Below are 12741 nucleotides of genomic sequence, written 5' to 3' on the forward strand. Positions count from 1 at the left end.
TGAAGAATAAACTCGAGGTATCTCCAGAACTGCTTCCATGTGAAGGAGACATTCAGACATCTCTTTGGTCTCTTAGAGTATCAATATTTAATTATATTTATACCTGTAAAGGCCTCATTTTGCCTAGCAGTTTGTCCTGGAAAATTACACGCGTGTTTTGAGCAGAGATGCAGAAAGCTGGACTAGAGTGGACTTGAGCAGCTATCTGCTGTGTCTCAGCCTTGGCACAGGATCAGCCGGACGATTCTTGAAAATGTCCTGAGAGAGGTTCAGTAACCTTCCTAGACAAAGCTATTCAGGATCTGAGTTTTTTTAATTATAAAGATTGTTTCTAATGTTTAATGTTGATTTCCTTAGCTGAAATTCTGATCGCTTCTGTTAATAGACATTGGTAAGACTTAGAAATACGATGTCTCCCCTAATATGGGATTATTTGTTCCTTACTAAGCTTGAACCAGATGAGTGATGTCTTGACTGCCTTACGCTGAACCCAGATCAGAGAAGAGCTGAAGTTGGAAGGCATTTGTAGAGAATGCCTAGTGCAGCCCTGCAGCTCAGGGCAGGGTCAACCAGAGCAGGTCGCTCAGGCTGTGGATGGAGACCACAATCTCTAGCCACCCTGTTCCAGCATTTGACCACCTGCACAAAAACCAACCAAACAAACAACTTTTTCTTAGGTTTAAATTGGATTTCCTGTGTTTCAGTTAGTTGCTTTTGTCCCTTTGCTGGGTTCTTTTGCTGAGAAGAGTCTGGCTTTGTCATCTTCTTCCTGTCAAGTATTTATACACATGCTAAGATTTCCCTCTGCACCTTGTCTTCCCTAGACTGGACATACACACAGATCTCTCAGCCTCCCGCTGTATGACAAGCACTACAGTCCCTTAATCATCTTCGTTATCCTTCTCTGTACTCCCTTTCAGATGTGTGTGCCTCTTTAACAGAGCCTTAACATACCAAATAAAAAATGTGTACAACTGCCCACCTAAATGAAGAATCGTATTGTAAATGAAAAGCACTGACCACTGCGTTTGCCAGACAATGTCTGAGAGTCATATGTTTTGAAGTAAATACCATCTTAATCTTTCAGTTGTCCAGTAAACAAGGATACTTTGGACTACTAAAAAGGCTGAACAGGAAGCCGCCTTGTAACCTTGCTTTCTGCTGTGGATCCAGCTGAGTCTATGATAGCTTCTGGTTTCTGTTTTATTATAGAAAAACGAAAAAAAAAAAACCTACTATAGAAACATGTAGCCAGAAGGTATAACATGAGGGTAAGATTTGTCAAAGGATATGTTTGTGAAAGCATAGGTAGTTTTGCTATATCAGTCTTTGCAAGGTACAACAGGATGCTTTGCTGTAGGTATCTGCAGTAAAAACCAGAGAGTCACGGTTCTTAGCTCCACAGGCATATAGGTGCATATTCTAACAGTGTCCAGATTCTAGCTATTGTAGTAGAATGTCTCTAGAAAGTTTCAGCTGTCTTAAAGTGGTTTCTGTAACCCAGGGGCTGGCACACTGCCTATATCCCAGCCTTTCCTATTTGCAAGGTATCCTTGCATGTACCATCCCCTGTTTAGATAGAGTGTGGTATGCTCTGCTTCTCCAGTAGAGAAAGTGGCGTATTTCAGAATAAATGACCTATTCCATGCAGACTACTAGACTTGGTGGAATACTTCAGGCCAAGGTGGTTTGGCATCTTTAAAAGTCCTGACAGGGTAGAGCCGTAACAGCAAATGACAGCTTGGATTCATTAACTTGTTTGCTGCATTGCTATCAAATGATGGATTAACAGCTTAAAGGGTTGGCTTGCACTCAACATAATTTAGTTTGTGCCTTTGATATCTGACTTCACATTGATATCATATGATTTGTCAGTCACTTTGTGACTGAATGATATTTAGCTTGCAAATAGTAAAATCTCCCCTTACTGCCAGGCTTTTGTTTGTTCTTGTGCTTTGCCAAGTTAAACGAGCTGAAAGTGCATTAAGACTGGGTGCATTAAGGTAAGTTAGAAGCTCTGAGGAGAGTTTTCAGATCTGCAGGTTCCAGAGATCAGACCTAATGTGCTTTAAAATGTTTTTTTTTAAGGATGCTGAAATGAGTATACTGCAACTGAGGTGACTAGTCTGCTGCTTCAGATGGTTCAGGAGCAGCCACCTCTGTGCTTGCAGAATGTGCTTGGGAGGTAGCAGCAGCAGTGCATGAAATCTTTTCAACCCCCCAACAAGTAAAACAAAGTTACCTTGGTAATGGGGTATAGAACTTTTTCCTAAATGATCCCTCTGTAAAATATCTTTGAAATAAGCCTGTTTTACTGAGCATATTAAGAAGATGGTGTATTAATGATTGCATTTGTTTATTTAAACCATATGAGCGAAAACATAGTTCAGAAGTCACTTTGATAATCCATGTGCTGCTGTTTGGAGCACTTGTACTTGTAATGGCAGTGTACCCTAGTGACCCAAGTGGCAGTGGAGAACGTGTGATGTATAAGAATGCAAGATCAGTGAAGGGGTTGGTTTTATATGATCCAACAACAAATAATTTCTTTTTCATGTTTTTCTGAATATTTGCAAAAATGCTTATGGTTTATGGGTGGGTCTGTGCCCACTCCTCCTGAGCAAGTTATTTCTTTGTCCTAATCTGTAGTAACAATGAAGGAGAAGTGCACCAGCAGTGAAGTTTTACTGGAAATGTATTTTCAAGTTTTAGAGTGTGCTTGATGTGAGCTGCTCAGGCCTTCTCTGCTTATCATAAAGAAAGCAGAAAAGCAAGCACCTATAAAGCCCATAAACAATATATTTAAAAAAAAAAACAACCCACAAGCCAACAACAAAACCCCACAGCCTAACAAAGCGAAGTATTCTGCTTTGGCATTATGCTGGGCAAGATGATCCTTTTTGAATCACTGAGATTACATAACTAGTTGAGAAGATATGATTAATCATTTTACTTAAGGATTTTGGTAGAGATTCTTATAAGTAAACAGAAGTAGGCTTAAAACCTCCATTACATCACCTTCACTTTTCAACTTGCAGAAGCAGCTGTTTTAACGTGTTAACTGAATTCAGACAGAAATGTTTGTGTCAGCTGGTCTGTAAATGATGATTCCTGTTCATGGGACTTTCTCTATAAATGATAATTAGAAGGGGCCAGCGGCAGCTCCAGCAGTTTGGTTAGTTGGTTTTTGTTTAACTTAAGTACTAGTTGTGATGCAGCAAGTGACTAGAGATTGCTACGTGTGTGTATGCTCAGCCCTTGCCTGTGGTCACTGGGTGCAATATCTGTATGTGTTCGCTGCACCTTGGCTATTAACTGCATTCTTTGTAGGATCTTGAAGGCTATTCTAAAACCATCCGAACAGTTGATTCTTTGATTTTATGCCTCATAAGAGAAAGAATAGAATTGGCGATAGAAGCTGTTTCTGTCAAGACACACACAGCTGCTGCTTCACTTGTTTTTGTTCCTGAGGATAAATGAAGTCTTCGGTTTCAGAGCTATCATTTGTTTCAGGGATAACATTAGTTTTTACAACATAATCAAATATGAAAACAAAATGTTCTTTCTGCCTGTGATGCAATGAAGACGAGAGGGAGGTCAGGATGGGTACCTTATGAGTACTTGTTTTATTTCCAGAGGAAAAAATACTTTTAGCTACTGCGCAGCCTCTGTGAGGCTTCAGAGCGAGAATTGTGGCATGAAGCTTGCATGAATTGATAAGAGCTTAAAGGTACCTCAGGATGGTGAAGCCAGTTATTCCAAGTATTCCCCATTCCACAGGAGTTGTGTAATATGAAAATATTTATCAGAATAGTCAGCTAACTATAACAGAAGAAGCAGAGAGTAGAGTTTCATTACGCAGCAGCTTTTTCCTACTTTTTTCCATTCTTTTGGAGGGGAAGGTGCGAGAATGAATAATGGGTTGGAAACTGGGATTGGCTGAAATACTGTTTGAGTTTCCTAGTGCTAATTATTTTAGCGAAATCATTTAGTTTCAGGGTTGTTGCTTGCTGTCTAATCCATTTAAACCCGCTTTATTTTAACAGATTACCTCGCCAGCCATGGCCGTCTAAGCGAGTCTGAGGCCAGGCGCAAATTCTGGCAGATCCTCTCAGCAGTGGAGTATTGCCATGGTCGAAAGATTGTTCACCGTGACCTGAAGGCTGAAAATCTTTTGCTCGACAACAACATGAACATCAAAATCGCAGGTACTCAGAATGTAGATGATATACAGTAACACCTTCTTTTATGGACGCTGTTCCAGTAATTCAATTGCTGCTGCCCAAGATATCCTGGTGTGCTTGATGTACAGAAAATCAGAGTGGTAATACATGTAATATTTTTGCATTATGGATATCAATACATGTAGCTGAAGTACTTCCTAGATTAGCTCTATTATACTTTCAGGAAAAAGGAAATAATTTTTAGAGTTATAGGCATTTTTTGTGGGTGTTATAACATGTCTCCAATGCTGCCAGATGTTCAGGTTAAAACACAGTTAATCAAATAACTTCTTTCAACATTAGAAAAACTCAAAATGGAAGCTTACTGGTTTTTTTCTATTTGCATGCATGATTTTGTTTTAATTATAAATTTAGACACAGCAGATGTTGCTAGCAATGGAAATCATTTTGTCAGTTGTCAACTCATTGCAATTCCACAAATCCTTCCATACTGACTTTAGCCCAGCGACACTTGAAATGGGAAAGCTAGATAACATCTTGATTTGGAGGAGTGTTGAACTTCAGTCATCAATATGGGAGCAGGAAAGGAAGGCTAACTGCTGTAAGAAGCTGGTTTGTATAGGAAGGAGTAAGCTTGCTAGTTCTGAGAAGGAAGTGCAAAGTGATAAAACATTTCTGAGTTGTAGATCACTGCTGGATTATTTTACCCTTGAATATCCTCTCTGGCATTTCTGAAATGGAAGAACTGGAAAAGTATCTTGATCTCTAATGCTTTCTGTAAGGATAAAATTGCAGAAAAGCATTGAATATGCCAGCAGCTCTCCAAAAGATCCGCTCCTTTTTGTCTATGGAGTATAAAGACAGTCTCCTTAAAGATTTTAAAGGAAAAGTTAGCACCTGTTTATCTGGTTAGCATCTGTGTCACAAAGTTTCACCCCTTTCTCTGCAGTTCTACAGCAAACATTGGGAAGACTAGGCAATTAATTCTGGGGATTAACTTCACCCTCAGCAAAAATGTTTTAAATCCTTTAAAGTAATCTTTATTGGAACAAGAAATCTACCCAGTCTTGTAAAATGAGCACACACCTTTGAGATGAAAACTATTTGTTGAGCAAGAATTTTATCCTCTTTAAACAAACAACCCAAAACAACATAGGTTTTCTTTGCCTATGAAACGGGATTTTACTGATGGACTAAGAAGGATTTCTTATCAATATGTGTATTAATGGAGTAGCTTTCCCAGATCCTGGATATGTTTGTTGCTTTTTTATTGACTTTTGATTTTGTCTGTACGTCTAAAACATTTATTTCCTCATTCCTTTACCCACCACCTTTCCACCTTTTTCACATGGTTTAAGAGTTTACAGAAGGGTTAAGTAATGACAAATTAAAACTGAGGGAAAGGAAAATACAGCTATGTGAGTTCCAGAACCATGATTTTCATAAAGTATTAGTCTACTGTTTGTTATCAAATCTGAATGTAAGGCGGAGGTTTTGGGCAGAAGGAACAATGTGGAAAACAGATTCTCTGAAGCTAGAGAGAGAAGGCTATTAATTTGCTCTTCGGCACATTCTCTGTATTTCATGGCTCTTTAGCATCTCGGAGTGGGAATTTTACAGCAGGTTCATAAAAGCTGTAAAGATTATTATTTAACGCTTTATATAAATTAATAGCAGTCTTTGCAGTAGCCTCTTTTTCATTTCATTTGATGTTAAACAGTTTATGGTTATCTTTTAATTTTATCTATACTCCATTGTGGGCTTTCATATTAATGTTAAACTGTAGAAACAGTAAAAGCTACCATCAGATAAAGTAAAAGGGTTTTGCAACTGTTGTAGCAGGAAGATGCAGTTCTGGTATAAGTTCTTATTTAGGGCATTTGATAACTGAAGGAAGCTAAAGAAACAGTTGGGATGGAGATGGTGTCTGGACTCTGTAATGAAGGGGCCCGAGTATAATAACCAATAACATTGAGATTGAATTCGTGATGATGTCTCAAAATTGTGAAAGCTAATTGGGCCATCAGCTCTGTTTGCTCACAGCTGTTGATAATAATGCTGTGAATTTGACAGTGAAAGGGTTTGATACTCTCTATTACAATGTGTTGAGCTTTAATCTAGTGGGTTCATCAGCACTACCATTTGGAAAGTATTTTTACTTTTCTCAGTTCTGATTTCAAACTTGCATTTATTGCTAGCAGCTACTGACAATCATAGCACCTGCAGATTTATGAGTGACATACAACTGTACTTACCAGGACAATGTATGGCTTCAGTAAGTACTGTATCTAAGGGCTGCAAGTCACATGGACCCCATGTACCATGAGTAACTGAACTAAATATAAGGGAATTTTTGTGCTATTGTTCACCTATGCTTTCTTTCCTTGCCTTCTGGATCTGCTGCTCTTCTCCCCATTTTCAACACCACGTTCTATCCCATCTAATTTCTTTTCCTCCACATCAGTGTTCTGCACTGTAGCCTGTGACGTTCAGCCTGACATAGTTTTTCAGAGCTCCTCAGGGGCCTCAAGTGTGGTGGAGTGGGGCCGTATTCAGAGGTATTCCTTTCGTGGATGTCCTTAGCACTGCAGGGATGCAAGTTCTCTGCCTCCCTGAACACTGCAGTGCGAGCATGACACAGGCTTACAAAAACACTACTTCAGAGGCATCTCAGGAGTCCCGTTAACTGAAGAAAGCTTAGAAACATGAACTGTTCTGTCGTAGGGAGTTTCAATACATATGTTCTCCAGGGACTCAAATAAAAGCACTGATAAATGGTAGTTACTAGATTCCGTCAGCTGCTGCTGTCTCTTTCCTCCTTTTAGCTGCTCTTGTGCTCTGCCTCTCTATTACAGAAATTACAGGTGGTCTGTATGTAAATGATCACATTTACTGGCAGTTGATTCATATGGTCTGATTCTTTAATGTATCTTTATCAGATTGCTATCAATTCCCATGTCCAGCTTTGGTGATAAAGTAGCTGGAGGAAAGTTACGACTGCTAGAAACTTTGTAGTGATGTGTGCTGAGTCAGTTGTTTTATTTTTCTCTGTAAAGGAGATAGATGATGAATTCCACAGAATGGTTTATCTTTGATTTTGGAGTTATCTGGTGCTGTGCAGATCCATGAGAACAGTCTCTTCCAGCGGTTTGATGTTCTTGATGGTTCATTTATCAAACTGTGGAAGAACAAAGGGCAGCCAGGATCCCAGCTCTTATAGCTAGAATTACTCTCTAATTTGAATTAATCTAGCAATTGAAAAAAACACAGTAACTGATGAATTATTTTGATAGAAAGCTCTGCATGGTCAATGTTTGCATTGGGCCCCAGCACTGCGTGCAGGGCTGTACCTTGCTCATCACTCCAAGCAGCTATGAAATACATACAGATACTCATGGCCATTCCAGACTCTTCCTAACTTCCAGCAGACCTCATGATTCATTCTGATGCTTCTAAGACTTATTGAAGCTTTTACTCTTTAGGAATACAACATTTTTTTTAGTCAAGTACAGAAATGTGCATAAGGTTACCTCTGTATTTCAGATACCAGAAGAATAAACTAAGATTCAAAAACAAGTCTTCCTAAAACTGAGTTGATGAGACTGCCACCTTTTATGCTTAAATAAGGCGGCTGGAGTGAAATGTAATAGTTTTGTGTTAATATTGCTCTACAAGGAGAGGATAGATAAAATTCAGAGGATCTTTCAGTCTTAGTAACTAGTCAAGAAACAGAGGATGCGTAAAGATCTTGAGGCAAGAGCTTTGGTAAACTGTTATTTTCTAAAAGATACTAGGTAGTTGGGAGCAAAAGCCTCAAACTTCAATTTCAGCATAAGTAACATAAGAGAAAGTATTCATCAGCTAAAATGTCCACTGAGAAGGTTGTGGTTCAAGAATACTGAACCAAGCAGTCTCCATCAGGTTTGACACGGAATTTGTTTTTAGCACTAGCAAAGTAAACCTTTGTTCTTAAAGTTACTGCCTGTAGATAGCTGGGTTGTTTGTGTGCCCTTTACATTTTGCTGTTTTTTGAAGGGATCATAGAGACTGGATTTCAGTTACTGATCACTGATGCACTATGCTGTCATCAAATAAAACTTGCTTGTTGTCTGTATGGTGAACCATCTGTGCATTTGTGAAAATTAAATACAGTTTGGAATTGAGGATGGGATAGTGAGCTTCTCTCTGTATACTTCCAGCCCCACAAAACTGCCAAGTTAAGATGCCTTATAGAAATCATGCCATCTTGATGGTAAAGCTACTGTGTTTGAACCAGATCAGGTAGGAGAGACTGTTATTTTGAAGTAGGCTGTAACGCTGGTTTGTCTTGCTGGTGGACAGTAAAATATGCATTGACGTCAGAACTGGCTGATCAGCATTCAGTTCATGAAGTGGGTCAGGTTTGTTTCTAACACACTCATACCTTTCCTTTATCAGTACCTCTCTCCTGATAATCTCCTTTGCTCATATTGCTATTATAACAAAAGATCCATGTGGCTCTATGAAGCCAGGCAGGTTGAATTCTCTTGGTAATTTTAGAAGAATGGATTAATTATAGCTCTGAGGCTGGTATCCCTTCTAAAGGATTTTTTGAGGTACAGATTAGAGACTACCTCATATTGTTAGATGCACAGCAGAAGTTGCAGCGGCTCTGGCAGGGAGCTTCCATTTCTCAAATTGCAAACAGGTCTGAAATCTTAGTCTGTTTCCATTTTTAACAGGAAAACAGATTCCATTTAAATGATGTATGTTCAAAAAATTATACCTTCTAAATTCAAGATTATTCTAAAGGGGGTAATGAGATTGAGAAACAAAATACCGCAAATGTTGAGAGCCAATATTTGCAGATTGCACAAACACAGTGTTTATTCAACCGAACACAATGCTGCAAATGATCGTATTTTTTAACGTGCAGATTCAGGCAAATGTTAAGAAGATAAAGATCACTCCATTCTATAATCTCAGTCCTCTGGTAACGAGTCCAATTTCAGTCCTCTTATAATTCTGTGGCTGGGTTTTGTTGGTTTGTTTTTTTTTTTTTTTTTTTGAGGGCTGGTACATTTTCCTCTTAAACATCAGTAATGTTCGTAAAATCCATTTCTCTGGAATGAGAAATCTTAACAGTGTTCTTAGGTTAAAAACTATTACCTTTGGTCCAGAATGATTCTGGTAGATCAGCAATCACAAAGTAGAAATAAGGTGGAGGGGGGAAGAGAGAGAATGAGAGATTAGTGATTGTTTTGTGCTTAATTGAATTCTGGCCATTCTAACTCTCTAAAAAGTGGGACAACTAAACTGATAGTGTAATAATTAAAACCTGAGGAAGCCCAATGGACCAAGCATCCGGTATCCTACCTAAATCCTGAACTTACTCTTTGAAATGGTTTTCATGGATGCTATTAATTCTGGAGTTCTTAAGACATGCTTTAACATCATTTGAAGGCATAAGTGTAGAAAGCATATGGAAGCAAAAAGAGGTAACCGCAGTAATTTATGTACCCTAACAAATAATGCTGATCTCCCTGCACAGGTAATTTTCTCCAACAATAGAATATAATTGGATTTCTAAAGATAAGAGGAGATTGCTGAAATATACAACACTTTTTAAATCCTATGTTACATGAAAGTCCAGTATGCATTAGTAGGTATCTGCCTTTTACCGTGCTTTGTACTGTCAATGCATGCTATTTTTTCAGCAGAAATTCATAACTGAAGAATACTGATGTTCATTGCCAAGGAAAAGGGGAAGAAATTGACGTTTTGGAACTGCAGATCAAAGACAGAATGAAGGAACCATTTTCCAGGTTTATAAGTCACATACCACATACTCCTAGACAAGGCACACATACTCATGAGGAGTTCCGTACTGGGTCAGATCCACCTATCAGTGACAGGGAGAGTGTACTAGGGTGGCAGTTTTCTGCAGCCTATTCCCCCAGTGCTCATCCCTACGCCCAAATCCCAGCAGCCAGTATTGTTGTATTAGTACTCATACAGAGTACATCCTTGGCTGCTCCTTCTAGTATAAGTGTATAGACACTTCATTCATGGATTTGCCTAATAAAACTTAATCATCTGTGCTGTCACATGTGTATCAGATGCAAGTCAATTGCTGCTGTTCCACCCAGTCAAGCACTGTCTTGACAGCATTAAGTTCTGTAATTCTATTGCTCAGATAAGGACCAAAGGTAACAGCCTCACAAGGATCAGGCTATTCAGTTCTAAGATATCCTTGCTCTTGAGCTACTTTTGGTAACCATAAATAAAGCTGTTATGTGTTATGAAATTAAGCGTGTAAAGATAATAGTAAAAAAAATTAAAATCCTAATTGTAACATAAACCGGAAACTTCTCTTATATTGATCAGTCATACTTAAAGACTCTGTTCTGTCTTTTGCTGTTCAGATTTGTTCACGTTTCTTTTGAAGTGGCTTCCACATGTTCACATTCACCAAATAGCTAACTTTAAATCCAGTCTGGGTAGGCAGAGTTTCACTTAGGAATTGAAATCCTGTGTATTTTGAAGCAGGTCATGCTTTCTATAGCTGTGCTTACAAATATACGTGCATGTACTGGTGTGAATCTGATATAAAGATTTATGAGGTTGGCACCTGAGTAGGAGCAGCAGTTCAGAGATAAAGATTGATATTTATCTGCAGTACTAAGAGGATGTTGAAACTCTGACAAATTCAAGATAAGTGAAGGGAGAAATCAGATTTAATGACACCTACACAGATGGCAAAATGCTTCTGAGAGAAGAAATTGCTTCATGTCTCCTGAAGTATTGTCAAGGTTGCCAAGCCAATTATGTGGGGGAAAAAAAGGCTCCTCGAAGAGAATAAAAAAAATCACAACAAAAGTCTAGCTGTGATAGGAAAAAGGCAGGTGACATTCAGCAATTGGGGGAGTATTTTTTTTTTTTTTTTGTAGAAGGTTTTGTTGTTTCCCCCTCTGGCTGAAGTTTTAGTTGTTTCAGAGCTGAAGGTGGATGTAAAAAGAAGCATAGCATGAATGTTACATGCAGTGTTTCCTATGTAGATTTGGAATCTGAGCTGACCTTGGCCGTTTGCACCTCCAGAGTATGGTGATGTGCCAGGATGCCATTGCATAACTGTTCATGCAACTGTCTGGCATTCTGTGTGCTTGTCGAGCATGACACTGTTACAGGTCTCGCGTGATAGCCTCCTTACTGATAGGCAGTGGGGCTCTTCTTTGATTACGGTCAAGTCCCAAAAGTTCATTGCTGTGAGACTGGGTATCTGATTTTCTGGCTTTGAGCTAATACGAGGATCTTGGACTGCTGTTGGAGATTTAACCTCTTGAGGGTTCCACCTGTACCAGATATTTACAGTGTAAGATGTTCTCTTGTAGCAAATTATCTTAATTATCTGGAGTACAATATTAATTTAGGGACATCGGGTTAAAAGGGTAGAATGAAGCTTAAATATTTGTCTTTTAAGTTTCCCATCTGATTGTTGACAATGCAAAACTAGATGAGGGATAAGAGTATCACGTGTCATCACAAAAATGACAGCTCATTATTAGCAGTCAGCACAGAGATACATAAATCTCTACGGATCTAGAGTGACTGTAGATCTGATTTAATCAATGCCTGTTTCCAGCAAACTCAATCATTCATATTTGAACTAGATATCTTTTTAAAAGTTCCAAAATTTTTAGTCAGATTTTTAGAGTAATCAATTCACCAAATACTACTATGCTGCCCTAGAAGATGATTCTGAATCAAATCTGTTCAGATAAATCATGAAATATAACAGTTTGAACGTTATTTATGCCCCTGAGCCCCTTTACCAAGCAGTTTGCTTAAGTCCAAAGGCTCTGATCATCATCTTTCTTCAGTAGATTCTCATTAATTGTTTCTTCCAAACTGAAGCCATGGGCTGCAGCTCCTTATTTGTCACTAGGATCACTTTAGCAGATCTGATGTCAGATGAGCCCTATAGTTCTAGTCTTGAAGGGAGTATGACAAGGCTATCTAATGACCAAATCAGCTTTCCTAGAACAGAGACCTGTTTGTTCAGAACAAAAGCACTTTGGGGAGGAAGAAAAAAAGATAAAACTGCAAGGATATAAGAGATGTATCTAATCCTGCTTTGTGTGAATGCAAATAGCGGGTATGGTTAGTTTGAGATGAGACGTGAAAAGGATTAATCCTACAACTGTGGGTGATGCTGAAGAGCTCCATGGATTGAATTAATGTAAGGAGCTGAATCTTTGCAGAATTTTTATTTTAGAGGAATTGGGATGCCAAGCTTCTACTGACTTCAACAGGTTGCTATTATTGTTAGCCCTTTATAATGACCTTGCAAACCCCAGCCCACGGGTATTTTGAACTTTACGGAATAGAGGAGGAATATTCTATTCCATACTCTCTCTGCTGCATATTGGAAGCGGGCATCCCAAAATTATTCCCATGGTTAGGCTTTATCTGCACACAAAGGTGCCTGCAAATGGTGCAGTTAGTGTTTATGCAATTGTCATCTGTCTCTGGGAATATGTCCTGTGTAGCTGCACTGAGGCACTTTGGGATCACTTTC

The 12741-nt window shown here is 38.8% G+C and overlaps 1 protein-coding gene across 1 annotated transcript in view; it reads left to right on the forward strand.

Moving 5' to 3' along the window:
- The window catches only part of SIK2 (salt inducible kinase 2), a gene marked incomplete at its 5' end in the record, with an annotated part of 58966 nt that overhangs the window by 21396 nt on the left and 24829 nt on the right, over positions 1-12741 (forward strand). The window contains one exon of the mRNA XM_082493839.1: positions 4047-4208. Coding sequence (XP_082349965.1) covers positions 4047-4208 — 162 coding nt within the window. The remainder of the gene's footprint in view (positions 1-4046; positions 4209-12741) is intronic.

This window comes from Vanellus vanellus (genome assembly GCF_965231255.1).
Source record: "Vanellus vanellus genome assembly, chromosome: 21".
NCBI classification, from domain to species: Eukaryota; Metazoa; Chordata; class Aves; order Charadriiformes; family Charadriidae; genus Vanellus; species Vanellus vanellus.